This window comes from Mobula birostris, chromosome 8, assembly GCF_030028105.1.
Source record: "Mobula birostris isolate sMobBir1 chromosome 8, sMobBir1.hap1, whole genome shotgun sequence".
Taxonomy (NCBI): domain Eukaryota; kingdom Metazoa; phylum Chordata; class Chondrichthyes; order Myliobatiformes; family Myliobatidae; genus Mobula; species Mobula birostris.
The window spans coordinates 124726799-124753067 of record NC_092377.1 but is presented as its reverse complement, the minus strand read 5'-3'; the positions used below and the strand labels follow the sequence as shown (position 1 = coordinate 124753067).

General features: G+C 47.0%; 1 protein-coding gene across 2 annotated transcripts in view; it reads right to left on the bottom strand.

Annotated features, from left to right (window-relative positions):
- Window positions 1-26269, bottom strand: part of LOC140201663 (sialic acid-binding Ig-like lectin 13) — a 138752-nt gene that overhangs the window by 12681 nt on the left and 99802 nt on the right. For both annotated transcript variants that reach the window (XM_072266125.1, XM_072266124.1), the window contains 4 exons: window positions 20746-21105; window positions 19379-19672; window positions 3004-3282; window positions 1810-2103 (listed from right to left, as the gene is read on the bottom strand). In XM_072266125.1, the coding sequence (XP_072122226.1) occupies window positions 1810-2103; window positions 3004-3282; window positions 19379-19672; window positions 20746-21105 (1227 nt within the window). The remainder of the gene's footprint in view (window positions 1-1809; window positions 2104-3003; window positions 3283-19378; window positions 19673-20745; window positions 21106-26269) is intronic.

Sequence of the window (26269 nt, the reverse complement as noted above, 5' to 3'; positions counted from 1 at the left end):
AGAATATTGTGTGCAGTTTTGGGCTACTTAATTTTGAAAGTATATACTGACATTGGAGAGGGTTCGGAGAAGATTTACAAGAATAATTCTAGGAATGAAAGGGCTACCGCATGAGGAAAATCTGGCAGCTTTTGGGCTGTATTCCCTGTAGTTCAGGAGAATGAGGGTAGATCTCATAGAAATACTCCGAATGTTAAAAAGGCCTGAATAGATTAGATATGACAAAGTTATTTCCCATGGTAGGGGAGTCTAGGGCAAGACAGCACAATGTCAGAATTGAGGGACGTCCATTTAGAACAGAGATGCGGAGAAATTACTTTAGTCAGAGGGTGGTAAATCTGTGGAATATGTTGCCACAAGAGGTTGTGGAGGCCAAGCAATTGGGTGTATTTAAGACAGAGATAGATACATTCTTGATTAGCCAGAGCATCAAAGGGTATGGGGAGAAGGCATGGGAATGGGGACGACTAGAAGAATTCGATCAGCCCGTGATTGAATGGCGGAACAGACTCAATGGGCCAAATGGCCTTTCTTCTTCTCCTATATCTTACAATCTTATGGTCTTATGGTTAAATGAAGATCTGTTTTTGGAGACCTGTGTACAATCAAGATGTTTCGATTGATTGTTGTAAAAATGCATCGGTATCTGAAAGGTCCAACTGCTGGTGAGGCAGGTCCTGGCAAAAACTAAACCATGAAGAGAAATGAATACGCTAAGCAACTCGGTGAAAAGGTTATTGAAAAGCACAAGTCAGGAGATGGATGCAAGAAAATTTCCAAGTCACTGACTATCCCTTGGAGTACAGTTATGACAATCATCAAGAAATGGAAAGAATACAGCACAGCCATAAATGTTCGTGGATCAGACTGTCCTCAAAAAGTGAGTGACCATGCAAGAAGAGGTCTAGTGAGGGAGGCCACCAACAGACCTATGACAACTCTGGAGGTGTTACATGCTTCAGTGGCTGAGATGGGAGAGAGTGTGCATACAACAACTGCTGCCCGAGTACTTCACCAGTTGCAGCTTTATGTGAGAGTGGCAAACAGAAAGCTACTGTTAAAAAAAGTCACATATGGGAGACTCTGAAGTCAGGTAGAAGATAGTTCTATGGTCTGATGAAACAGAAATTGAAGATTTTGGCCATCTGAATCAACGCTATGTTTGGCGTGAGCCAAGCACCACACATCAGCAAAACGCACCATCCCTACCATTAAACATGGTGGTGAGGGCATCATGATGTGGGGATGCTTCACTGCAGCAGACCCTGGAAGGCTTGTGATGCAAAACAACACATTTCACGGGAGGAGCTGATGATATTGGACCTGATTCTGATTCTAATGTAATACCCAGAACAGATGGCTTTTCTTTGCCAACATTTTCTGGGAGAGAGAGATCCATGTGTTCATTCCCAATTTTGCTTGGTCTTTATCCTCAGCACATTGAGGGAAACAGCTAAATCCTTGGATAAGGGCTGTGGGGTCTTAAAGAGGAGACAAGAGTGTGATTCCCATCTAACCGGCACATTTCACCATCCCAATATATTCCTCAGCTTGTGATATATGGTTTTCCCAAGGGAAGCAGGGTAGCCAGTCCGTACACAGCAAGATCCCACTACCAGCAATGTGACGGCAATCATTATTGGCACCGGGATGCTGGAATGAACTACCCTCTGGCCATGCAATTTTCCCCATCAGCTGGGAGGGAAGACAGAATTTTCTCACATAGAGCTCGAGTGGAAGTCAGAGTGATTTGCTGAGGTTAAGGCGGCATTCCGCTGAATGGAGAGTATTCCTCATTGATATCCTCACCTTTCATCCACAGGGACACCATGAACATGGCCTCTCCATGCTGGTTTCGGACTGTACAGAAGGCGGTCACATCCTCCTCTCCCTCGCTCACACCCAAGGTCAGAAAGCCAGTCACCAGTTGCCCGTCTTCCACCTGCCTCGTCTGGAAACGACCGTGCGTCTGGTTCCCACTGAGGTTGGCGAGGGGGAAATGCCATGTGAGCTGTCCGGGTGGGTTCGATTTGGCCACGCACACACATGAGATGACCTTGAGGGTCCGAGTGCATCCTGAGTCCGGAGAAATTTCAGGCTCATCTGGGAAGAAAGATACAGGTAGGAGATGTTGGTAGCACTGATATATTGTAATGGTACAGTGTAACACTGAAACTTCAACTGTCCTCTGTTGGACACCCCTTTCCATTCTATGTAATCTGAGGCTGTCCCCATTTTGATGATTTGGATATCCCTCCTCCGAATTCAGAGATCCTCTACTGCATATGACTGCTGTTACATGTGAGTGTTTGAGTTACTGTCGCCTTCCTGTCAAGTTGAGCAATTCTGGCTATTCTCTTCTGACCTCTTTCATTAACAAAGTGCTTTCGGCCAGAGAACTGCCACACTTTTTCTTCTATTTGCTTTCACACCGTTCTCTGTAAACTCAAAAGACTATTATGTGTGAAAACTCCACGAAATCAACAGTTTCTGAAATCATCAGGCTCTTGAACAAAAGGGGATTCTGTATACTGTTATTTCATGCTCATTATTTGTTAAGATGTATTTATATCTGCATTTTCACAGATGGTTTACAGTTAACAGTTACTGTTCTATGGATTTCCTAAGTCTGCTTGCAGGGAAAGAATCTCATGGTTTGTATGTGGTGACATGTATGTACTCTAATAATAAATCTTACTTTGAACTTTGCTCTCAAACCAACCTGTCTGACACCAACAATCACTCCATGGTTAAAGCCACTTACATCATATTTCTTCCCCATTCCACTATTTGCTCTGAATAATAACACAATCTCTTAACCTTGTCTGCATACTTTTATGCATTGAGTTGCCATCACATGATTCACTGATTAGGTATTTCCATTGATGATCAGGTGTACAGATACTTAATAAAGTGGTCTCGGAGTGTGTATTGTGTATCAAAGGATAAATAGTCCACAGACTTTGCATTTGTACTTAGAGATGTTGCAATGCACACACTTACACTCCACACTGAGGGTGATGTCCCTCTCCGCTGTCCCGTGTTCATTCTCCGCCACACACTCATAGACTCCGGCCTGCTGGGGTGTCACCTGAGGAAACTCCAGCCACAGTTCGTTGCTAGAACTTGTTGTGGTCAGTGTGACATTGAGATGTCTCCATGTTAGATTAGACTCTGGGAAGCTCTGGACCGAGCAGAGGATTGATGTAGGAATCCCTTCCTTCATACTCACCCAGGAAATGTTCATGCTGTTAGAAGTGATTGAGATATTCTGTGGGGCATCTGATGAAAACAAATAAAGAGTTAGGCATGAGAACACACAGTGTAGAGTAAGATTCCACGTGTCCACAACCTGAATGATTTCTAAAATCAATTCCTTTCCACCTTTGCATTCCAATGTACATCGAATGTGGAAAGGTACAGCTCAGAAATAACCCCTGTGGCTCATGATGTTATGCTGAGCTAATTATTTGCAGAAACCAAATCCCTAACTAAGCTAACCTGTTCTGCCTACAAAATGTCCATATCCCTCCATTTCCTGCACATTCACATGCCCATCTTAGTGCCTTTGAAACACCTCTATCTTCACCACCCCTCCAGACAGAACATTGCAGGCTCTTTCAGCTCGCTGTACAAAAAAGAAACTTGTCCTGTGAATCTTCTTTGTCTTTCGGCATTCTCATCTTCAATGCATGGCCTCCAATATTGAACATTAGAACCCCGCGTAAAAGATACTGACCATCTATTTTTGCTCTGAGATCTCCACTCAATCTCTGGAGAAAACAATTTGTATGTCCAACCTTTCCTTATTGCTCTTGCTACCTCATCCAGATTGAATCCTCTTCTTCGCTCTCTCCAAAGCCTCTGCACCCTTCTTATAATGAGGTAAACCGAACCGAATGCAATACTTCACGTAGGGTCGAAACAAAACTTTATTCAGCTCTAAAATAACTTCACAACTCTGAAACTCATAAAGGGAAACATGCCTTACACCTTCTTTCACACCCTATCAAACTGTTGGGAGCTATGAACTCATATCTCCAGATTCCTCTGAGCAAGCATTGTTAAGGGTCCTGCTATTAACAGTTCCTGTCACTTTACACCTGATCTCCCAAACTGAAACACCTCACACTTGCTTCAATTCATCTCCGCCTGCCACTTCTCTGGACCAATCTAGAACTGATCTGTGTCCCACCTAATCTTTTCGTAAGAGAAGGCAATGCAGGTAGGATCAACCCGTCCCCCAGTAAGGGGCAACGTGCTTGTGTGTATGTGTGTGTGTGTGTATGCGCCTGTGAGTCTCCACTGAGGGAATGCGCTGGAGGGAGGAGTGAAAGAGAGGGAAGTAAGGAAGTGTGCTGGAGGAGAGGATGGAAGGATGTCTGGGCAATAATTGAGGGTCAGGGGAAAATGTTTAATGCAGGGGGAGTGAAAGAAACTGAGAACAAAGAGAGTGGATGAAGGGGAACTTGTGAGCGTAATTCTGTGTCTGATAACACATCTGCATCTTAGAGGCACATCTGAAAATTGAGTGTGTACTTGCACGTGTTGTATCTATGTGGGCTTCTGCAACTATAATCACGTTTGTGTATGCATCACATTTCCTTGTGTGATCACACGTGCATGGAGCTGGTGAATACCAGCACCTCCCATGTGCAATGATGCATCTGCGTTTGGGCGTCACAGAGGTGTAGTGGATAGCACAATGCTTTACGGTACAGATGACCAGGGATCATTCCAACCGTTGCTGTAAAGAGTTTTGTACGTTTTCCCCGGAACCACGTGAGTTTCCTCCAGGTGCTCCGGTTTCCTCTCACAGTCCAAAGATGTACCGGCGAGTTGGTTAATTGTTGTTGCCATTCCTTCTCGTGCCTTGTGGCACATCGGGCGACACTTTTTGCCATTTCTGTAGCATGTGTCTGTTTTTACGAGGCCGAGTTGCTAGCTCGACGCTCAAACCAACACGGACGGATGGAAAGCGTGCAAGGAGCTGGCCGGATTAACACTCGGGACCAGTTGCTGATACCACAACAGCAACGACCCGTTCAGTAGGTTAATTGCTCATTGTAAATGGTCCCGTGAGTAGGCTACGATTAAACTATTGGATTGCAGGGTGGTGTGGCTCGAAGACCTGGAATGGGCTATTCAGCGTGTATCTCAATAAATAGATACTTGGATTTAGAGAGAACCGTTGGGTTGTGTCCACCCACGCACATTCTACAGTGAGGGTTATTGCCCTCTCCGCTGTCCCGTGTTTATTCTCTGTCACACACTGATAGTCTCCGGCCTGCTGGGGTGTCACCTGAGGAAACACCAGCCACAGCTTGTTGCTGGAATGTGTTGTGTTCAGTGTGACCCCGAGACGTCTCCACCTCAGGTTCGATTCTGGGAAACTCTGGACGGAGCAGAGAATCGATACAGAAATCCATTCCCTCATATTCACCCAGGAATTGTTCACGCTGTTGGTAGAAGTGATTGAGAAATTCTGTGGGGCGTCTAAAAACAAGCAGATGGTTAACAGTGCAACAGCTTCGAAACAATATAAAAATGATAACTCAGTTTTAAAAAGTGAGCTGGGCCTGTTGGCACGTCTGCGGAGTAAGACATCACGAAATGAGTTGGAGGCAGTTCTTTGTGGACTTGCGCGTATGAGGAGCGTTTGATGCTCTGGGTCGATACTCACTGGACTCTACAAGAATGCGGGAGAATCTTATTGAAACTTATCAAACATCGAAAAAGCCTATACTGGGAGGATGTGGAGATAATGTTTACTATAGAGTTGTAGGTCGAGGGCCAGGTGGAACAGCCTCTGACTAGAGGGACGTCCATATAGAATCCAGATGAGGAGGCATTTCTTTAGCCAGAGGGTGGTGAATCTGTGTAATTCACTGTCACACACGGCTGTGCAGGACAAATCATTGGATATATTTAAAATTGAAGTTGATAGGTTCTTGCTTCGGGTGTCAAAGATTATGATGATTGTAATTATGATTATGATTATGAGAACACGCAGTCCCCTTTTATTGTCATTTAGTAATGCATGCATTAAGAAATGATAAAAATGTTTTTCCAGAATGATATCACGAAAACACATGACAAACCGACTTAAAAACTAACAAAAAACACATAATTATAACATATAGTTACAACAGTGCAAAGCAATACCGTAATTTGATAAGAACAGACCATGGCACAGTAAGAGTCACAGAGTCTCTCAAAGTCCCATCATGTCACGCAGACGGTAAACCCCCAGCACCGCCAACTTGCCGATGCAGCATCCCGGAAGCATCCGACCACAGTCCGACCCGAGTCCGTCCAAAAAAACTCCGAGCCTCCGACCACCTCCCGACACCGATGCACCAAGAACCATCTCTACACAGCGTTTCGACCTCGGCCCCGGCAACAGGCGATACGCAAAGCCGAGGATTTGGGGCCTACGTCTCCAGATATTATGAATCGCACAGTAGCAGCGACAGCGAAGCAGGCATTTCAGAAGTTGCTCCAGATGTTCCTCTGCGCTTTTAGGGCTGTCCCCATCAAATCCGGACTGATGCACGGCCCCCTAGTTACACATATCGATATCGTTCGGAACGGCCGCGCAGGGATTAACAGAGAATGGGGTTGGGGCTGTAACAAATCAGCCACGATAGAATTCGCATAGCAGAGTCGAGGGCCGAGTAACCCAATTCTGCTCCTAGGTCATACGGTCCATGGTCCAAATTCCTCGTCACAAGCTCACCGCGAAGCAAAGCCCTGCACGGTTTACGGTGGAAGTGTTATCCAGTTTGAAGGGCAGAACAGGGACGGTGCGGAATCGGAGAGACAATACCGAGGGAGTGATGTGGGCAAAGATGCAGAGCTGAGCATTATCAATGGATTGTCGTCACACTGAGGGAGCGCCGCTCTGTCGGAAGGGCGATACTGAGGAAGTCTTTTACCGCGGGAGGGGCGATACTGAGAACAAGTCACACTGTGGCAGTTGTGATACTGAGGGAGCGGCGACACTGAGGAAGAGTCACATTATGGCAGTGGCGATACTGAGGAATGGTCACGCTGTCGGAGCGCTCTCTCCTATACTAAAAATAGGGGCAAAATCCTAAAAGGACCGGTTTTGAGAGCTCCAGAATATTTGGGGAGTGCGTAGAGTCATCTTGACAATGGGCTAGAGAGGTTTCTTTCCTGCAAGGGCCCGGTTTTTGAAGTTTTCGGTCCGTGTTACTCGTGCGCTGAGCAGTGGCTGCGGCTGGTGGAATGCCAATGTTCGAGTCTTTAACTTTGTCGGGGGTGGGAACGGATTAATTCCGTCTTGAAACTGCGGAAACCCTTCTCGTTTAACTTGCCTAGCCCAGGGCGATCGGGAAGAATTTGTAGTGGCCGGCGAAAGAGCGGATTGAACTGGGAGACACCTTCGTTTCTGCAGCAGCACGGATGGCGCTGAAGTTTTTCAGCCGGACGGACATCCCAGTCTATCCACGGATAACTCCCATTTCTCTCCCTCTCTGAACTGTTACTTTTTGAGAGATGATTTGCTGGGGTCTCGCTGTGTTTAATCCCAGCGGCGCTATCGAGTTGTGGACTGAGCCGTGACCGTCGTGGAGTCCTGCAGCTCCAAGATGTCGGTATCGCCATCGTATGTGGAGACTGCGGGCTCTGGAGTCGCGAAGTTGGTCACCCTTTCAAATTAATGGCTCGAAAAATGCTGTATTCTACTGTACCAACTTCAGTTAGGAGGAATGACGCTTTAAAATCATGGCTGAGATTGTTGGGGGTCATGAATGTGTTGTTTCATCTGGGAGATTGAACGGGAAGACCATTTTCTTTCTGCGGTCTGCGAGAGATGTGTTTCTGGCTCCGAGTAGAGGGTTAAAGGCGGGGACGGTTTCCATGACGGTGGAGCCAGTGTTGGTCCCCATGCAGGTGGTTATATTTTCCAACATCCACCGCCATACCCTTGATACGGCCCTCCTCCCCGCCAGCGCTCTCTGGGTGAAGTGCGGTCAAGTATAACTCCATTGCTGTACGGCCCCTCCGCGGGATTTTGACCTCCTTTTCTCCTTTCTGCCGTCTGCTTATGCAGTTGGAGCGGGGTAGGATGTCGAGGGAAACTTTCAGGTATAATTTCAAGGGGAATGTTACACGATTCCAGGCTACCGGCCGCCCACGATGCAAATAGTTTGGACATACCCGTAACGGCCAGCCTGTTAACTCCATCACGATGGCACAAACCGGCGCCGCTGCACCCCTCTTTCTGTTCCTCCTGTCGCCCCCTCCCACCTTCTCCCCGTGCCCGTGGCGATGGAGGTCGGTGATGGGCGCAGCACGGATGAAAACGAGGGATGGGTTCAGGTAGGAATACAGGGGAAATCAAGAAACATCTCGAGGCTTCTACCTCTGCGAAAGGGCGGGCAGTTCCTGTTAAACCCGACACAGAGGGCCCAAAACATCTGGGTTCCAATAAAGCCGGGAAGGAGGAAGTGGTACCGGAGCTGCGGACACATCCGAAATGGAGGTCAGCGTACCTCAGTACATCTGTGGTGCCTGAAGGAGACCAGGGATCACAGGAAGAGATGGATTTACCCTTCGGTTAAGGCTGGATGCTCAGATTATGTCTCCCCAGAGCTGGAGGATAGTCCTAACGTACAGGAGCTCGCAGATGCGGCCGCATCTTCTGAGCATGCGTCCTCCAGGCTGGTGAGTGGCACCGTAGTACAGGGTGGTGGTGGTGAGCGGGCAACAAGCCCTGCCCGACGTCGGGGAATGAGGAGCGATGTTTTGGTAAAAATGCAGTATTTGGCGGACGATGCTGACAGCCGGTATTGAAATTATTTCAAATGGCACGGTAGGTTTAGAGCCCAGCGGCCCTCAACATCCGTCATGCCGGCGGCGGAATCCGCGGCGGGAGCTACGCACAGCGAGGTGGTTTATGGCAGCTCGGAGATGCTTGTTTAAAATGACAGCTTTGCGGGCGTTCTGTGTCATTCCGGCGTACAAATCAGCGGCAGGAGCAGCGCAGAGAGGCGTAATTAAATGCACAGAAGGGACAAGCGGAACAGCCATTGTTGAGAGTGGAACAGTGCTGAGAGTGCGAATGATAGGCTTTGGCTAGAAAAGGAGGCTTCAGCTCGGAAGAGGCGTCGGCTCTGGCTCGGTTTCCGGGTAAGTTTCTGTTAAGTTTCCCCTTTATCTTACTGTGTCAGGGTTAGTAATGTAGATTAAATGGCCGTTGTGTGTTCTGAATGCCAGAGTTGCAGTCATAGGAGACCCAGAGACTCCCAGGCACTTGCATGAAGTCCATCCAGCTGCTGCTCCTTGAAGACCATGTTGGGGATCTGGAGGAGAAGCTGGATGACCTTCGGCTTGTATGGGAGAGTGAGGATATAATCGATTACAGTTACATGGAACTGGTCACCCCTGTGTTGCTGGAGGAGGGGGTAATTGGGTGACTGTCAGGAGACATGGGCATCTGAAAAGGCAGTTAGTGCAGAGCCTCCCTGTGGCCATTCCTCTCAATAATTAGTATACCGTTTTGGATACTGTTGTGGGGAATGACCTCCCAGAAGAATACCATGGAGACCAGGTTTACTGGCACTGAGCATGGGTCCATGGTGCAGAAGGGAAAGAGGGAGTAGAAAGGCGTGGTAGTGATTGGGGAATCAATAGTCAGGGGAACAGACAGGAGATTCTGTGGATGTGAACAGGACACCAGGATGGTTTGGTGCCTCCCAGGTGAGGGGGTCAAGGACATCTCGGTTCGTATCCACAGCATTTTGGAGGAGGCAGTGCAACCAGATGTCTTGGAACTGTGACGAAAGACCAAGTTATCAGAAGATTGATGCTGATAAGAGAGATAAAGGGAGAAACATTCCAAATGTTAATGAGAGACGAGAGAGGTTAACGAAAAGAGGCACAGTTCCCAGTATTGACAGACCGATTGCTTTGAACCTGAACTGTTTGAAGTTTGATGGACAGGCGATACCCCAGCAGGGGGATAAAAGGAACAAGTTCGCTAAGACAAGACAGACACCACGAGATCACGAGATAATGAGACCCTGGAAGTGCGGTGTGCCCCCACAAGTTGGTGGAAGTTTTGGGGGTTTGATCGCGGGACCGACCATAGACGCACAGGGTGAAAAGGTACGATCGGCGGGAACCTGGTGTGTGTGTCCGCCCTTGCCTGGGTGCCGGCTTCACCGCGGAAGAACAGTCGTATCCGGAATGGAGGGGTCAGAATCGGTGACCTCAGAAGACAGTAAAAGGGCTTGCCCGAAAGCTAACCGCGAGGAACATCAAAGGTCTGTCTGATTTCGATTTGCATATCATCATTCGCTCTCTCTCTCTCTCTCTCTCTCTCTCTCCAACGGCACAACAGCGATTGCTGCAAACTGTACTGAGCCGAACTGAACTCTACGTCACTTGAGACTGATCATTTTACCCCTAGACTGCGATAGAGCTTGTTTGATTCCTATCATCCTAGTACTGTGTACATGTGTATTTTATCATTGCTAACCTGTTGCATTTATATCCTTACGATTAGAGTGCTGTGTTACTGATTTCTTTAATAAAACTTTCTTAGTTCCAGTAATCCAGACTCCAACTGGGTGGTCCATTTCTGCTGGTTTGGCAACCCAGTTACGGGGTACGTAACATAAGTGGGGTTCTCGTCTGTGATTTTGAACGCTAAATTTGGGACGGGGTAAATTGATTGGGTTAAAATTCCCGAAAGAAAGAAAGGGCAAACAGCAGAAATGGAGATTGAGGAATTTCCAAAGGCGCTGACCTTGGAGGCATTAAAGGATGCCAGGAAAGCGGAATTGGCAGCTGTGGCCAAACGGTTGAATCTTTTTAAGGAGAGTGGAGATGAACAGAGCTATCATAGAGCATTATGTATCTAAAGGTGTGTTTCCCCAAGGGGAGCTGGAGGTGGTACCTATGGGAAAACCTGGTGCAGAAGCAGTACAGCTGCAGATTGAAAAATTGAGACTCGAGCACGAGTTCCGGGTAAAACAGTTGGAGCGAGAAGAGAGGAACAGGCAGTTGGAGCAAGAAGAGAGGGACAAGCAGTTAGAATGAGAAGCAAGAGAGAAACAGAGGGAAAGGGATTTTGAGCTGGAGAAGTCAAAGATGACAGCAGCGCAGGGGTCCATGCCGAACCAAGGTGGAGGGTTCAGGGTGATCCAGGAGGTTAGACTGGTTCCCCCATTTGAGGAGACCGATGTTGATCGGTACTTTCTCCATTTTTGAAAAAGTTGCTGCAAGTCAGGACTGGCTGAGTGATAAGTGGGCTGTTTTGCTTCAGAGTGTACTTAAAGGAAAAGCCCAACAAGCTTACTCGGCCTTGTCCGCAGAAGATGCCCAGAGGTATGATGTGGTGAAAGAGGCCATACTCAGGATTTATGAGTTGGTCCCGGAGGCATACCGGCAGAGGTTCCGGAATGTGAGGAAGCAGTGGGGGCGCATGTATTTAGAGTTTGCCCATGAGATGCAGATGTATTGTGAGCATTGGTGTGCCTCAAAAGTGGTCAATGGGGATTATGACAGACTGCTACAGCTAATCCTGATCGAGCAGTTTAAAGGTTGTGTCTCTGAAGGTATGAGACCCTACCTAGATGAGAAAGAAGCAGACCCCTTAGCCGCAACTGCTAAGTTAGCGGATGAGTACGCGTTGACACATAAAACGAAGTTTACCCTGAGTAAAGGCTACCAGATTGGTAGTCAGGACGGTGGAGGAAGTCCGCCAGAAAAGTCAGAAAGTAAGCCGGGGACAAGTGAGAGGGATAAGGTAGACCGGGAGCAGTTTGGTAGGAAGTCTCCTGGGGTCGTATGCTATAATTGTGGGAAAGTCGGACACTTTGCCCCAAAGAAGGAGATGGGGAAAGGGAAAACGATGGTTCTGACTGGCTGTATTGAGCTGGTAAACAAACCGCTAGGGAAGAAGAGGTCTGATAAAGTTCAGGAAGGGCGCGAGAGGTTTATCTCGGCTGGATTGGTGTCGGTGAAGGAGGGGTTAAACCCAGTTCCAGTACAGATCTGGAGAGACACTGGAGCTTGTCAGTCATTGATATTAGAGAGTGTGTTAGACTTTAATTCAGAGACCCAGACTGGGGAGGTCAGGGTGATAAAAGGCATTGGAAAAGGGACTGAAGCAGTACCTTTGCACCAGATACACCTAAAAAGCGACTTGGTCTCCGGACCGGTCACGATCAGGGTGAGGCCCGAACTACCGATGGAAGACGTGGAGGTTTTATTCAGTAATGACCTCGCCGGTGGAGAGGTGTACCCAGCAGTAAGACTGACAAGCAAACCTGCCAGGATTGAGGCCCTGCCCATGGACTCACAGGTTTATCCCATTTGCGCAGTAACTCAGCGCATGTCCAGAAAGGCTGCCAAAGCTAATATAGATTTAGCTGAGACGTTTTTACCAGCCTTGTACCAGGAGGGGTTAGAAAGTGAAAAGAAGCAGTGTAGTGAAACTGAAGTTAAGGTAGACTTACCATTAGCAAGGAAGGAATTTGTACAGGCACAGGAGCAAGACGAGGAGCTGATGGTTTTGGCGGAGACAGCTCTCTCTGAAGCAGAATTAAAAAGGGAGCCAGTGGGCTATTATGTGAAGGAGGGAGTACTAAGGAGGAAATGGAGACCAAGTACCGTGCCCGCAGATGAGGAATGGGGAGTGATAGTGCCGAAAATTTATGGGGGTGAGATTTTTAACCTGGACCACAAGATATCCCTCGGTGGACATTTTGGGGGGAGGAAGACAGTCGATAGAATCATGAAAGAGCTTTACTGGCCGCACAGGAGGAAGGATGCTATTGACTATTGTAGACGTGAGCTAACACAGTTACAGACTTTTGGTATGCTAACAGCTTGCCACGATAGGCGAACAGACCTAGTCGGTGTTATCATGAAAATTAATGAGGCTAGGGTGCCACCTGATAAGGGGAAAACCCATTTTGAAAAGATAAGTCTGGTGCCGACCAGATGGGAGAAGTCAATTGTTTTGGCCAGCTTTGTTGATAAGGTCTCTCCCTTAACCCCCGAACAGAGCGACCCGCTAAAACAGCTAATTAAACGGCACGCACTCGTATGTCTGGATGTCCCGAGGCGATGCAAAGAGCCGGGACATGGTGTTGTTGTCACACCAGGTCAGCCTAGTGAGCAACACTCCTATAGGATGATTAATTCAGTGACAAAAGGGCTAAAGAATGCAGAAGCGTATATTGGTGATTTAGTGGTCTGGAGTAACACGTGGGAGGAGCTGTTTAAAAAGCTGTTTGAAGCCAGCCTGACAGTGAACCTGCAAAAAGTGAATTCGGCCCCGGAAAGATCACTTGTCTGGGATTTGTGGGAAGACAGGGGCAGCTGGCACTGATGCAGGCTAAGGTGCGGGCTATCTCTGAAGTCCCCACCCCGACAGACAAGAGAGCCCCGAGAAGGTTCTTGGGGACGGTGGGGTACTATCGGAAGTTTTGCAAAAACTTTGCGGATATTACCCTCCCTCTTACTAAGCTCCTGCAAAAGAATGTGAAGTTTGTGTGGGACGACCCTCGTTATCTTTGTCCGGGACTGAAACCATTGAGAATTTACACTGATCACAACCCATTAGTGTTTTTGGCCACTATGAAGTTTGCTAAATTGGAGCCTGGTCTTAGAGGATTATTAAAATAACACCTATAAAAGGAACGGAAAGGTGATTGTTGACTGTCTGTCGAGATGTTGACAACTTAAAGTTCTCTGTATTTGCCAAATAGCTGATGACCATGTATATTTGTGTGTATCTAATAATGTATTCATGCCTATAATTTTTACCCCGGTAAAAATCCTTTGAAGGATAGGGGTGTGACGAAAGACCAAGTTATCAGAAGATTGATGCTGATAAGAGAGACAAAGAGAAACATTCCAAATGTTAATGAGAGACGAGAGAGATTAACGAAAAGAGACACAGTTCCGAGTATTGACAGACCGGTTGCTTTGAACCTGAACTGTTTGAAGTTTGATGGACAGGCAATACCCCAGCAGGGGGATAAAAGGAACAGGTTCGCTAAGGCAAGACAGACACTACGAGATCACGAGATAACGAGACCCTGGAAGTGCGGTGTGCCCCCACAAGTTGGTGGATGTTTTGGTGGTCTGATCGCGGGACCGACCATAGACGCACAGGGTGAAAAGGTACGATCGGCGGGAACCTGGTGTGTGTGTCCGCCCTTGCCTGGGTGCCGGCTTCACCGCGGAAGAACGATTGTATCCGGAATGGAGGGGTCAGAATCGGTGACCTCAGAAGACAGTAAAAGGGCTCGCCCGAAAGCTAACTGCGAGGAACATCAAAGGTCTGTCTGAATTCGATTTGCATATCATCATTCGCGCTCTCTCTCTCTCTCTCTCTCTCTCTCTCCAACGGCACAACAGCGATTACTGCGAACTGAATTGAGCTGAACCGAACTCTACGTCACTTGAGACTGATCATTTTACCCCTAGACTGCGATAGAGCTTGTTTGATTCCTATTATCCTAGTTCTGTGTACATGTGTATTTTATCATTGCTAACTTGTTGCATTTATATCCTTACAATTAGAGTGCTGTGTTACTGATTTCTTTAACAAAACTTTCTTAGTTCCAGTAATCCAGACTCCAACTAAGTGGTCCATTTCTGCTGGTTTGGCAACCCAGTTACGGGGTACGTAACAGTACATATTGGTACCAATGACATAGGAAGGGAAAGTAAAGAGGTCCTGAAAAGAGAATTTAGAGAGTGAGGGGAAAAGCTGAGAATGTGGACCTCCAATTTCTGGATTGGACCTGTGCTTCCTGCCAGTGAGGGTAAAAACAGGATGACTGGGCAGATAAATGTGCGGTTGAGAAGTTGATGCAGGTGGCAGGGTTTCAGGTTCTTGGATCGTTGGTTTGGGGGAGGTATGACCTGTAGAAGAGGAATCCGAGGGAGACTAATATTCTTGCAGGCAGGTTTGTTATAGCTGTTGAGGAGGATTTAAAGCAATTTGGCAGTGGGGGGGGGGATGGGAACTAATAATGTAGGGACTCAGGGTAGGCCAGATGGCAAAAAAGCAAAGACAGCATGTAGTCAGACTGTCAAGAAGGATAGGCAGATGAGAAGTCAAAATTGCAGCCAGCAGGGTGAGTATCAGTGACTAGAGATGCAGAGTCAAAAAGGGTAACAAATGGAGTAATTAAAGTGTTATAACTCAATGCATGGAGTCTAAAAAATAAAATGGATGATCTGTTTGCACTTTTACAGATTCTCAGGTATGATGGTGTGTCCATCAGTGAATCGTGGCTGAAGGATGGTTGCGGTTGGGAGCTGAATGTCCAAGGTTACATATTGTATTGGTGGGATAGGAAGGTAGGTGGAGGGGATGGTGTGACTCTGCTGGTAAAGTATGGCATCAAATCTTTAGAAAGATGTGACATAGGATCAGAAGATGGTGAATCCTTGTGTGTTGAGTTAAGAAACTGCAAGTTAAAAGGACTCGGATGGCAGGTATATTCAGGCCTCCAAACAGTAGCTGGGATGTGGACTACACTTTACAATAGTAAATGGAAAAGGTGTATCAAAAGGGCACAGTTATGATAGTCACGGGAGATTTTAACTTGCGGGTAGATCGGGGAAAATCAGGTTCGTGATAAATCCGATGAGAGTGAATGTGCTGAATGCCTACAAGATGACTTTTTTAAAGCAGTTTCACATTGAGCCTTCTAGGAGATCTGATATGCTGGTTTGGGTGTTGCGTAAATGAACAAGAGGTGATCAGGAAACTTAAGATAAAGGAACCTTAAGATGGAGTGATCACAATTTTTGCCTGATTGAGCTCAACTTGAAATTTGATAGGGAGAAAATGAAGTCTGACAGAGCAGTATTTCAGTGATGGGAACTACAGTGGAATGAGAGAGGCATTGGCCAAAGTAAATTGGAAGGAGATGCTGGTACGCATGACAGAGGAGTAGCAATGGCTTGAGTTTCTGGGAAAATGAGGAAGGTGCAGGATAGATTTATTCCAAAAACAAAGAAATACTCAAATGGCAGAATAGTACAACTGTGGACAACAAGGGAATTCAAAGCTAATTTAAAATCTAAAGACAGGGCATACAACAAAGCAAAAATTAGCAGGAAGACAGTGGATTGAGAAGCTTTTAAAAACCTACAGAAAGCAAATAAAAGAATCATTAGTAGGGAAACTATGAAATATGAAAGCAAGCTAGCAAACGATATCAAGGTGGATGGAGAAAGCATTTTCAAGTATATAAAAAGAAATATAGAGATGAGAATGGATACAAGACCATTAGAAAATGAGACCGGAAAAATAATAACAGGGGCCAAGGAGATGGTTGGTGAACTAAATGAGTATTTTGCATCTGTCTTCACTGTGGAAGACACGAGTAGTGTGGCAGGTGTTGACAGATGTTAGGAAAAAGAAGTGAGTGCAGCTTCTATTACAAGGGAGAATGTGCTTAAAAAGCTGAAAGACCTAAAGTTACATAAGTCAGCTGGACCAGATATACTGCATCTTAGGGATGTGAAAGAGGTATCAGTAGAGACTGTGGAGGCATTGGTTATGATCTTTCAAGAATCATTGGACTGTGGTGTAAAACATAGGAGGAGAATTAGGCCATTCAGCCCATTGAGTCTGCACCACCATTCCATCATGTCTGATCCCTGATCCCACTCAACTCCTTACACCTGCCTTCTTGCTGTTTCCTTTGATGCCTGACCAATCAGGAAACAACCAATTACAGTCTTAATTTTGCGCACAGGATTGGCCTCTATTGCAGTCTATGGCACAGCATTCCCAAATTTACTAATCTCTGGCTAAAAAAAAAAATCCTGCTTACCTCTGTTCTAAAGGGTTATCCCTCAATTTTGAGGCTATCCCTGTAGTTCTGGATAAGAGCCATCCCCTCCATGTCCACCCTATCGAGTCATCTCAACATTCAGGCTGACTGTTGTCTTGTAAAGGCTCAGCATTATCTCCTTGCTTTTATATTCTATTCTCCTTGAAATAAATGCCAACATTGCATTTACCGCCTTTACCACGGACTCAACCTGTAAATGAACCTCCTTAGAGTCTTGCACAAGGATTCCTGATTCCCTCTGCGCCTCTAATGTTTGAACCTCTCCATTTAGATAATAGTCCACATTATGGGTCCTTTTATCAAAATGCATTATTATACATTTCCCAAGACTCTCTTCAATCTGCCACTTTTTTGGCCATTCTTTCAGTTTGTCTAAGTCCTCAGCACTACGTACCTCCCACCTATCTTTGTATCATCCACAAAGCCACCAATTCCATTATCAAACGGTGTGAAAAGCAACGGTCGCAATACTGACCCTGAAGCACCTCTAGTCACCAGCAGCCAACCAGAAAAGGCCTCTTTTATTCCTACTTCTACCTTCTGCCTGTCGGCCATTCCGTTATCCGTGCCGGTATCTTTCCTGTAACGCCACAGGATTTTATCTTGTTAAGCAGGGTCATGTGTGGCACCTTATCAAACACCTCCTGAAAATCCAAGTAAATTGCATTCACTGCCTCTCCTTTGACAACTCTGCGTGTTACTTTGTCAAAGAACTCTTAACAGATTCATCATGCAAGGTTCCCCTTTACAGAAACCATGTAGACTTTGACTTTTTTTATCATTATTCTCCAAGTACCTGGAAGCCTCATTCCTAATAATGGAATTCAACACTCCCAAACACTGGAGTTAGGCCAACTGGCCTATAATTTCCTTTCTTTTGCCTCCACCGCCCCCCCCCCATGAAAGAGGGGAGTGACATTTGCAACATTCCAGTCCTCCGGGACCATGCTAGAATCAAGGGATGGTTCTGGAAGACTGGAAAATTGCAAATGTCACTCTACTCTTTAAGGAGGAAGGGAGGCAGTAGAAAATTATAGAGCTATTAACCTGACCTCCGTGCTTGGGAAGATGTTGCAGTCAATTGTTAAGGGTGAGGTTATGGAGTACTTGGTGACACAGGACAAGATAAGATAAAGTCAGCATTGTTTCTTTAAGGGAAAATCTTGTCTGATGAACCTGCTAGAATTCTTTGAGGAGACGACAAGTAGGGGAGATAAAGGGGAAGCAGTAAATATTGTACAGTTGGATTATCAGAAGGAATTTGACAAGGTGGCACAAATGAGGTTGCTTTTCAAGTTTAGAACCCATGGTTAGAGCATCGGCTTATTGGTAAGAGGCAGAGAGTGGGAATAAAAGGATCTTTTTCTGGCTGACTCACAGTGACTCGTGGTGTTCTCAAGGGGTTGGTGTTGGGACCACCTCTTTCTGCTGCATATCGATGATTTGGATAATGGAATAGATGGTGTTTTGCCAAGTTTGCAGGTGTTACGAATATTGTTAGAGGGGCAGGGAGTGTTGCGGAAACAGGAAAGGGGCAGAAGGACCTAGACAGATCAGAAGAATGGGCAAGAAAGTGGCACATGAGATACAATGCTGGAAAGAGCATTGACACACACTTTGGCAGGAGAAATAAATCTGCAGAGTATTTATGTAAAAGGAGAGAAATTCCAAAAATCTGAGATGCAAAGGCAGTTGAGAGTCCTTGCGCAGAACATTCTAAAGGTTAACTTGCAGGTTCAGTCGGTTAGTGAGGAAGGCAAATGCAATGTTAGCACTTATTTCAAGAGGTTTAAAATATAAGAGCAGGGATGTGATGCTGAGACTTTATTAGGCACTGGTGAGGCCTCACCATGCGTATTGTGAACAGTTTTGGACTCCTTATCTAGGAAAAGATGTGCTGGCTTTGGAGAGAGTTCAGACAAAGTTCACAAGGATGATTCTGGGAATGAAAGTGTTATCACTTGAGGAATGTTTGATAGCTCTGGGCCTGTGCTTGCTAGAATTTAAAAGGATCAGGGTAGATCTCATTGGAATCATTCGAATGTTGAAAGGCTGAGACAGAGTAGATATGGAAAGGATGTCTAGGACAAGATGTGGGGGAGTATAGGATAAGAAGACATGACCTCAGGATAGTGGGACGTTAATTTAAAACAAAGAGGCGGAGAAATTTCTTCAGCCAGAGGTTGGAGAATTTCTGTAATTTATTGCCAGCTGTGGAAACCAGGTCATTGGGTGTATTTAAGGTAGAGATTGATAGGATCCTGATTGGCCACGATATCAAAGGTTATGGGAAGGAGGCCGGGAGTGGGGATGAGGAGGGAAAATGGATCAGCCATGACTGAATGATGGAGCAGATTCAATGGATCAAATGACCTAATTCTGCTCCTTCGTCTTATGGTCTTCTCATGGATATTCAGGGCAATATTTCGTTATCCTCCTACTGAAATGTTCAGAATATTTCTGTGTGCTCTGGGGAGTATTGCTGTACCTGTCTGATAAGTGGCTTCCATACTTACACTGCACAGTTAGTGTGACGGTCTGCTCCGATGAAACAGATGGGTATCTGACTCTGCAGGTGAGACCCTGCCCGTGGTGTTTGAGCGCTGGGGTCATGGTCAGGACAGAAGTGTATGTCAGAGTGTCGTGCCACCGAGTTACGCTGCTTGAGACTGATGGTGCTACATCAGTGAGGCTGACCCAGGTTAAGGTGGCTGAAGTTCCATCACACGTGGTGTTGAAGATGCAGCTTATGTTCACAGACTTTCCTTCAACAAGTTCAGCAGTGAATATTGTGGGTTTATCTGTGAAATCTAACACAGAGAAATGGATCCTTTTAGTTCAATATCACCAGATGCATCAGTTCAGATAGAAATCCGAGTCACGCAACAGGAAAGATGTTTACAGGATGATCCCTGAACAATGAGGGTACAGTGTGAGGGAAAGTTGAACAGTGTGGTGGTCGTTACTGTTCTGAAAGCTGTTGAGAGGGGAAATGGGAAACAGAGTCCTCCACTGAGAGCCACAATATCACACAGTCACTGATACATCCAGTGGGGTCCATCCTTCCCCAGACAGTGAGATATGGGCCAAGTGGGCTTGGTTATGGTGGGGATGAGTTCAAAAAGTTCCAAGTAAATTTATTAGCAAAGTACGTATCAGGTTGTCACGATATACTCTACGACCTTGAGATACTTTTCTTGCAGGCATTTAGGGGGGGAAACAGAAATCGAATAGAATTTACAAAAGTCTACACAAGCAGACAAAGACTAACAACGAAAAGACAAATTGCAAATTCAAAAGATACAGTACTGTAAATATAAGTTGTAAAGTGTCCTTGAAAGTGAGTTTATGGTGTAAAGTAGTGGTGCTTGATGATATCCACCCCATTTCAGGAGACTAGTGTTTGAAGGGTAATATATGCTCCTGATCTGGGTGGTGTGGGACATAAGGCTTCAGTACCTCCTGCCCGATTGTTAATACTGAGATCAGGACATGGCCTGGATGGCGGATAAAAATGCAAAGGAAGAAGGAAAGGAAGAATGTGTGGATGGTTGGGGTGGAGGTGGAGAAGGAGTGGAGGGCCAGTGGTAAGCTGTGTACTGCCACCTGCATAGAGACCTAATTCTGCAAGAAACTGCACGTAACTCTGAGAACCTCTCGTGTCCATGTCAGTTGTGCTTCAATATGAATGGGAACATTGATCGGCTTTCGAAACGTAGTAACAGTCGATATGCTGGAAATATAAAGGCTGCGTCGGGAATGAATTTGATGTTTCCGGAAAATCAGGAGTTGTGACAATGTGAATATGGACTCAGTACAATTTAATATTATTCCCCACTGACTAATGAATGTCTGCTATTGAGTGACCACACAGAACACCTACCATCAACACTGAGCCGCGTAGCAGGGTGATAGCTGTATTTATTCGGTCTGTCAAATTCAATCCTGAAATAGTACAATCCTTCATCTTCCTGAGTGATGTTGTCTATAACCAGGGAACAGTCACGCTTTTTCAAGTCTCCAGACAGACGGGCTCGATAATGAAACTTATGTATCTCCTTACTGTGATCGGTGGAGTGAAAAACTATATACCGGATATCATTTTTATACCAGATGCCAGTCCTTGACTTCTTCTTATCCAGACTTGATGGATAACGGTAGTGGCATGGAATCCGGGCACAGAAGCCTCTCTGTGCTGTCACATGTGATGGTGTGTCAGCTGACCACTCATTCGACACTGCGGCTGAGGAGAGAATGAACAATGTTTGGTAATGGACGGCTTGTGAACACACTGGACTTGATATCCACCCCCTGTAACACTCCTGCACTGTGGACATAGTGTGTACTAAGTGTGGCAGACACAAGGAAACCCACCAGGTCTCCTCACGGATGGAGGGAATCTGTTAGTCAGTGGGAGGAGGGGGAAGCAGGTTCATTCTCTGTTGGCTCATTCGCCTCAGGACCAATGACATTAGTCTAGCACTGTCAGGAAGAATTAACGAAGGGGTGTCGTCTAACACAGCAGGAAGAAATGCAGTGCCCAGACTGGTCTGCTCTCCTCTATTGGGAATCACTTCCTGTTTGCTCTACAACATGTCACTGTCCCTGCCCCTTCCATCCATCAGATCTTATGGATCTAGGAATGAATGTGGATCACTATTATCTCAGTGATCCCTGTGGGACTCCCACAGGTCCAAGGATGCCTACGTGCCTGTGATCGAGTACCACAGATGCTGGTGACAGACAGACTGCAACAGGGTTCTGTTCTGACAGTTCCCACACTAACAGTGCAGCTTTCTCACAACCTGACCCATTCAACAATACAGCAAACCCACCCCAATGTCCTGCTCCTACTGCAGCCCAGTCAACTGGTAATGTCACAATATGTGTCGCACTACGGCGCTTTGAATCTGCTGGGACATAAGAAGCTGCCAAGAGTAGTGGCCTGAGCAAAATATATATAATAGGAACCATTGGAATTATCTACAGTAGATGCTACATCAAGATGCCGATGCCCATAATCAAACATACCCACTGTTCCCGGAAATTCCTGACTGTGCCCATGGTAACTGCATGCTCCCTCTCCAAACACCGCCGAGCATGAAATGGCACTGTGAGCTTCTCTCCACAGGTACTAACCTATTTTCATGATCAGGACAGAGGAAGGCCCACCACCCCTGGATCCATAATCCCTCCCTGAGGCAGGACAGGGCAGGTATCCCACTCACCGCCACAACCTAGAGTGTGACTCTCCACTCACAGGCAATCCCTGTTGTACAGGGATTTCCTCCTCCCTAGAGGATGGGCGTTCTGGTCACACAGCGCCAACTGAAGGCAATTCTGCCTCCTCAGATGTCGTCTCTAAAATGGTGCCGCTCACCCGCCTGGAGGACGCATGCTGAAGAGAAGCCAGATGATCCTGGCATGGCAGGGCAATCCTCAGCTCTGGGGAGACATACTCTGAGCATACGGCCTTAACCAGAGGTAAATCCTTCCCCTCGAGTGGCCACCGGATTGCAGACACAGAGGGCACGGCTCTCTGTATCATCAGACCATAGGGGCGCTGCAGCACGTTGACCTCCATTTCGGAGGGCACTCAGATTCAGGCACCACTTTCCGTACCCCAACTTCCCCAGGCCTTTGCTTAATCTCAGACACCATAGGGCCTTCCAGGTCAGGTTCAGGAGTAACTTCCTTCCCCTTCTTTGGGGGAGAGGCCCCGGGGTGGTTGTTACTTTTCTTTGCCTTCCTACCCGTTACCTGAAGCCACCCATCACCGTCATCCGCGCAGCGCCCATCCCTGACTTTCACGACCATTGGCGGGGGGACAGTAGGAGCAACTGGAGGGGAAACAGCAGGTATAGGGTCAGCTTGGGAGTGCTCAGCAGTGCTGTCCTGTGCCTCCGAAGTGAAGTTAGCAGCCTTCGAATATGCCCAAGGTCCTTACAGGTATATCATCGTGGTACTATAATAATGCCCCTCAAATTGCACTTCAAAGCACCTATCTGCATTCCCACCTCATTCCAGTTGCATCAGTAGGTGGCGCTGAAATGAGAAAAGGTGATCAAACCCCCGTGGAGTTGCCCTGTCCTGCACTGGGGTTGTATTTGACCGCACCGAGAGAGCGCAGCTGGGGAGAAGGGCCGTACCAGATACATTGGGGTGGGCGTCGGAAAGAATAACCAACTTCACAAGGGCTAGCACCGGCTCCACTGTCATTGAAAGCCTACTCACGGCCGGGAGCACATCTCTCCCAGACCGAAGATAGAATATGGTCTTCTCGTTCAATTTTGTAGACGCAACATGACAATCACGTCAACCAACAGAGTCAGCCATGGCTTTTAAAGGGCCATTCCTACTGATTGAAGTTGATACAGTACATTGCATAACGTTTTCAAAGTCAATGATTTGAAAGGGTGCTTTTTCGCTAGTTCTAACTCCAAAAGCCACAGCCTCCGCCTACGACTGATAGGTCAGGGCATCAAAGGTTATGGTGAGAAAGCAGGTGTAAGGGATTGATTGGGATCTGGGATCAGCCATGGTGGAATGGTGGGGAGCCTAATTCTGCTCCTAAGTCCTTTGTTCTTATGGACTTGGATACCGACATCTTAGAGCTGCAGCCCACCATGACGATCACTCCCCTGCTGGGATTCTACACAGTAATACAACCAGGGGAGCACCAGCAAATAGTATTTCAAAAACAACAGTTCAAGAGAGGAGGGATAATAGGAGCTATCAGTGGACAGGCAGGGATGTCCTTGTGGAACAAAAACTTAACCGCTGTCCGTGTCACTGCGAAAACCAAAGTCTAAAGTCCTCATCACTCACTTGCCCTAAGCTAGACATTCCAAACGGGAGGGATTTTTCCCAGTTAGAAAACGGAATAATTCCAACCCCGCTGACGACAAAGTTTAAGAAACAAACCTTTGCAATCCGTCAGCTGCAGAACTGACTCAGTGCTCGACACACGGACCAAAACCTACACAAACAGAAACCTTCCGGGAAGAGACACTGCTCTAGTCCACATCCAAGCTGAGACTCCGTTCTCCCAAAACCTTCTGGTGGTTCTGAACCTGTTCTATCGGATTGTTCCACATTTTCCAACGTTCGGAGAGAGAGATGGTACAGGGTGGCCTTCCATCTGTATCACCCGTCCGGCAGTGTGACACTCCCTCAGTACCACCCGTCCGGCAGTGCGACACTCCCTCAGTACCACCTGTCCAGCAGTGTGACTCTCCCACAGCACTGCCCCTCACACAGTGCGACTCTCCCACAGCACTGCCCCTCAGACGGTGCGACTCTCCCACAGCACTGCCCCTCACACAGTGCGACTCTCCCACAGCACTGCCCCTCACACAGTGCGACTCTCCCACAGCACTGCTCCTCACACAGTGTGACTCCCCCTCAGCACTGCCCCTCACACAGTGCGACTCTCCCACAGCACTGCTCCTCACACAGTGTGACTCCCCCTCAGCACTGCCCCTCACATGGTGTGACTCTCCCACAACAAAGGCCGTCACACGGTGTGACTGTCCCACAACAAAAGCCGTCACACAGTGCGACACTCCCACAACACTGTCCGTCACACAGTGCGACAGTCCCACAACACTGCCCCTCACACAGTGTGACTCTCCCACAACACTGCCCCTCACACAGTGTGACTCTCCCTCAGCACTGCCCCTCACACAGTGTGACTGTCCCACAACAAAGGCCGTCACACAGTGCGACACTCCCACAACACTGTCCGTCACACAGTGTGACAGTCCCACAACACTGTCCGTCACACAGTGTGACTCTCCCACAACACTGCCCCTCACACAGTGTTAACCTCCCTCTATGGAGCTTCATGTTAAACTTCCGGTGTAAGAGGCCGTTGGTGAAGCACAGCAACAACTTGCTGATAGCAAAGCCAACAAAGCTATAAATTAGGATATTAATCACCCTTTTTTCTCGGATATGATCACTGCAATCAATAGCCTGTAAGTTCTCCTTCGTAGTTGATCTTCTGAACTGCCTGTACAGCCTCGTAATTTTGTGGTGTGATGTCTGGGAGATACAGGACAGTTGTGGCGTGGCCTGCAAGGGTCGAATCGAGTCATCTGGACCTGGTCCTGAGAGTGGGGAATGAACCAATGTTTGGACATTGCTGGAGCGGACTTGGAGGCCATTCGATGCTGTAGCACAGGGATGATGAGGGCCGAGGCGTTGCAGAGTGGAAGCGGTGGAGCCCGGGCCCCGAGGCCAAGGGCGTATCGACGCAGCAGGTTTCTGGTTCGAGAGCAAGGAACAACCCAAAGTTTGGCATTTAACTACCGGGGCACATTGAAACGGTCACCGTGTCAGAGCTGGAGACAAGGTCACGACATATCTCAAGATTGTGTATATTCTACTACAATACTTCGATAATAAATGTACTTTGAACCTTGAACTACAGGAGCTCATTGCTGATGTGTGATCGAGAACCTAACCAGCGGAGTTCCGAGATCGCCCAACACCCGTGGTTTCACACATTTCCACCGTCTGCAAGACTGTGAACCAACACTGTTGAGTTGTCACTGACTATTCCTATCGAACCAGTGAAGCTGTTCACCAATCAGCCGTGCTCTCACCCCACTGCCCCACACGTTCCATCCCCAACTGATCCAATTCCCACCCGTTAATCTTGTTAGAGCTGCTTCCACTACCCTGATCAGAGACTGAGTTACGCAGATAGGCTGAACTGGTCGGGACATTCTTCATTTGAGTGTATCATACATGGTGATCACATTGAGGTGCATAAAATCATAATCGATATAGACAGCGTAAAAGTTCAGTCTTTTTCCCAGAGTTGGGAAATCAAGACCTCAGAGACACAGTTTAAAGTGATGGGAGATAGATTTAATAGGGACTCGAGGAGCAATGTCCTCTCCCAGAAAGTGAACAATATATAAGACTATAAAACCATGAGACACAGAAGTAGAAGTAAACCATTCAGCCCATCGAGTTGCTCCACTGTTCTCTCAAGACTGACTTATTATCCCTCTCAACCCCATTCTCCTGCCTTCTCCTTGTAACCATTGAGGTCCTTACTAATCAAGAACCTATCAACCCCTGCTTTAAATGAATTAGCCTTGACAGCTCTCTGTGGCAATTAATTCTATAGATTCACCACACTTTGGATCAAGAATTTCCTCCTCTTTTCTGTTCTAAAAGGATGCTTCTGTTCAGAGACTGTGCCCCTGGTCTGCAATTCTGCCACGACAGGATACGTCCTCTCCAAGTCCACTCTATGAGGAGCAAGGTGCCAGAGGAAGATGTTGAGGCAGGTAGATTAACAACATATGGACAAGAACATAGAGAGGAGATGTTTAGAAGGATATGGCGCAGAGGTGGCTAACTGTCCAGACGAAAGGTCTTGGCCCAAAATG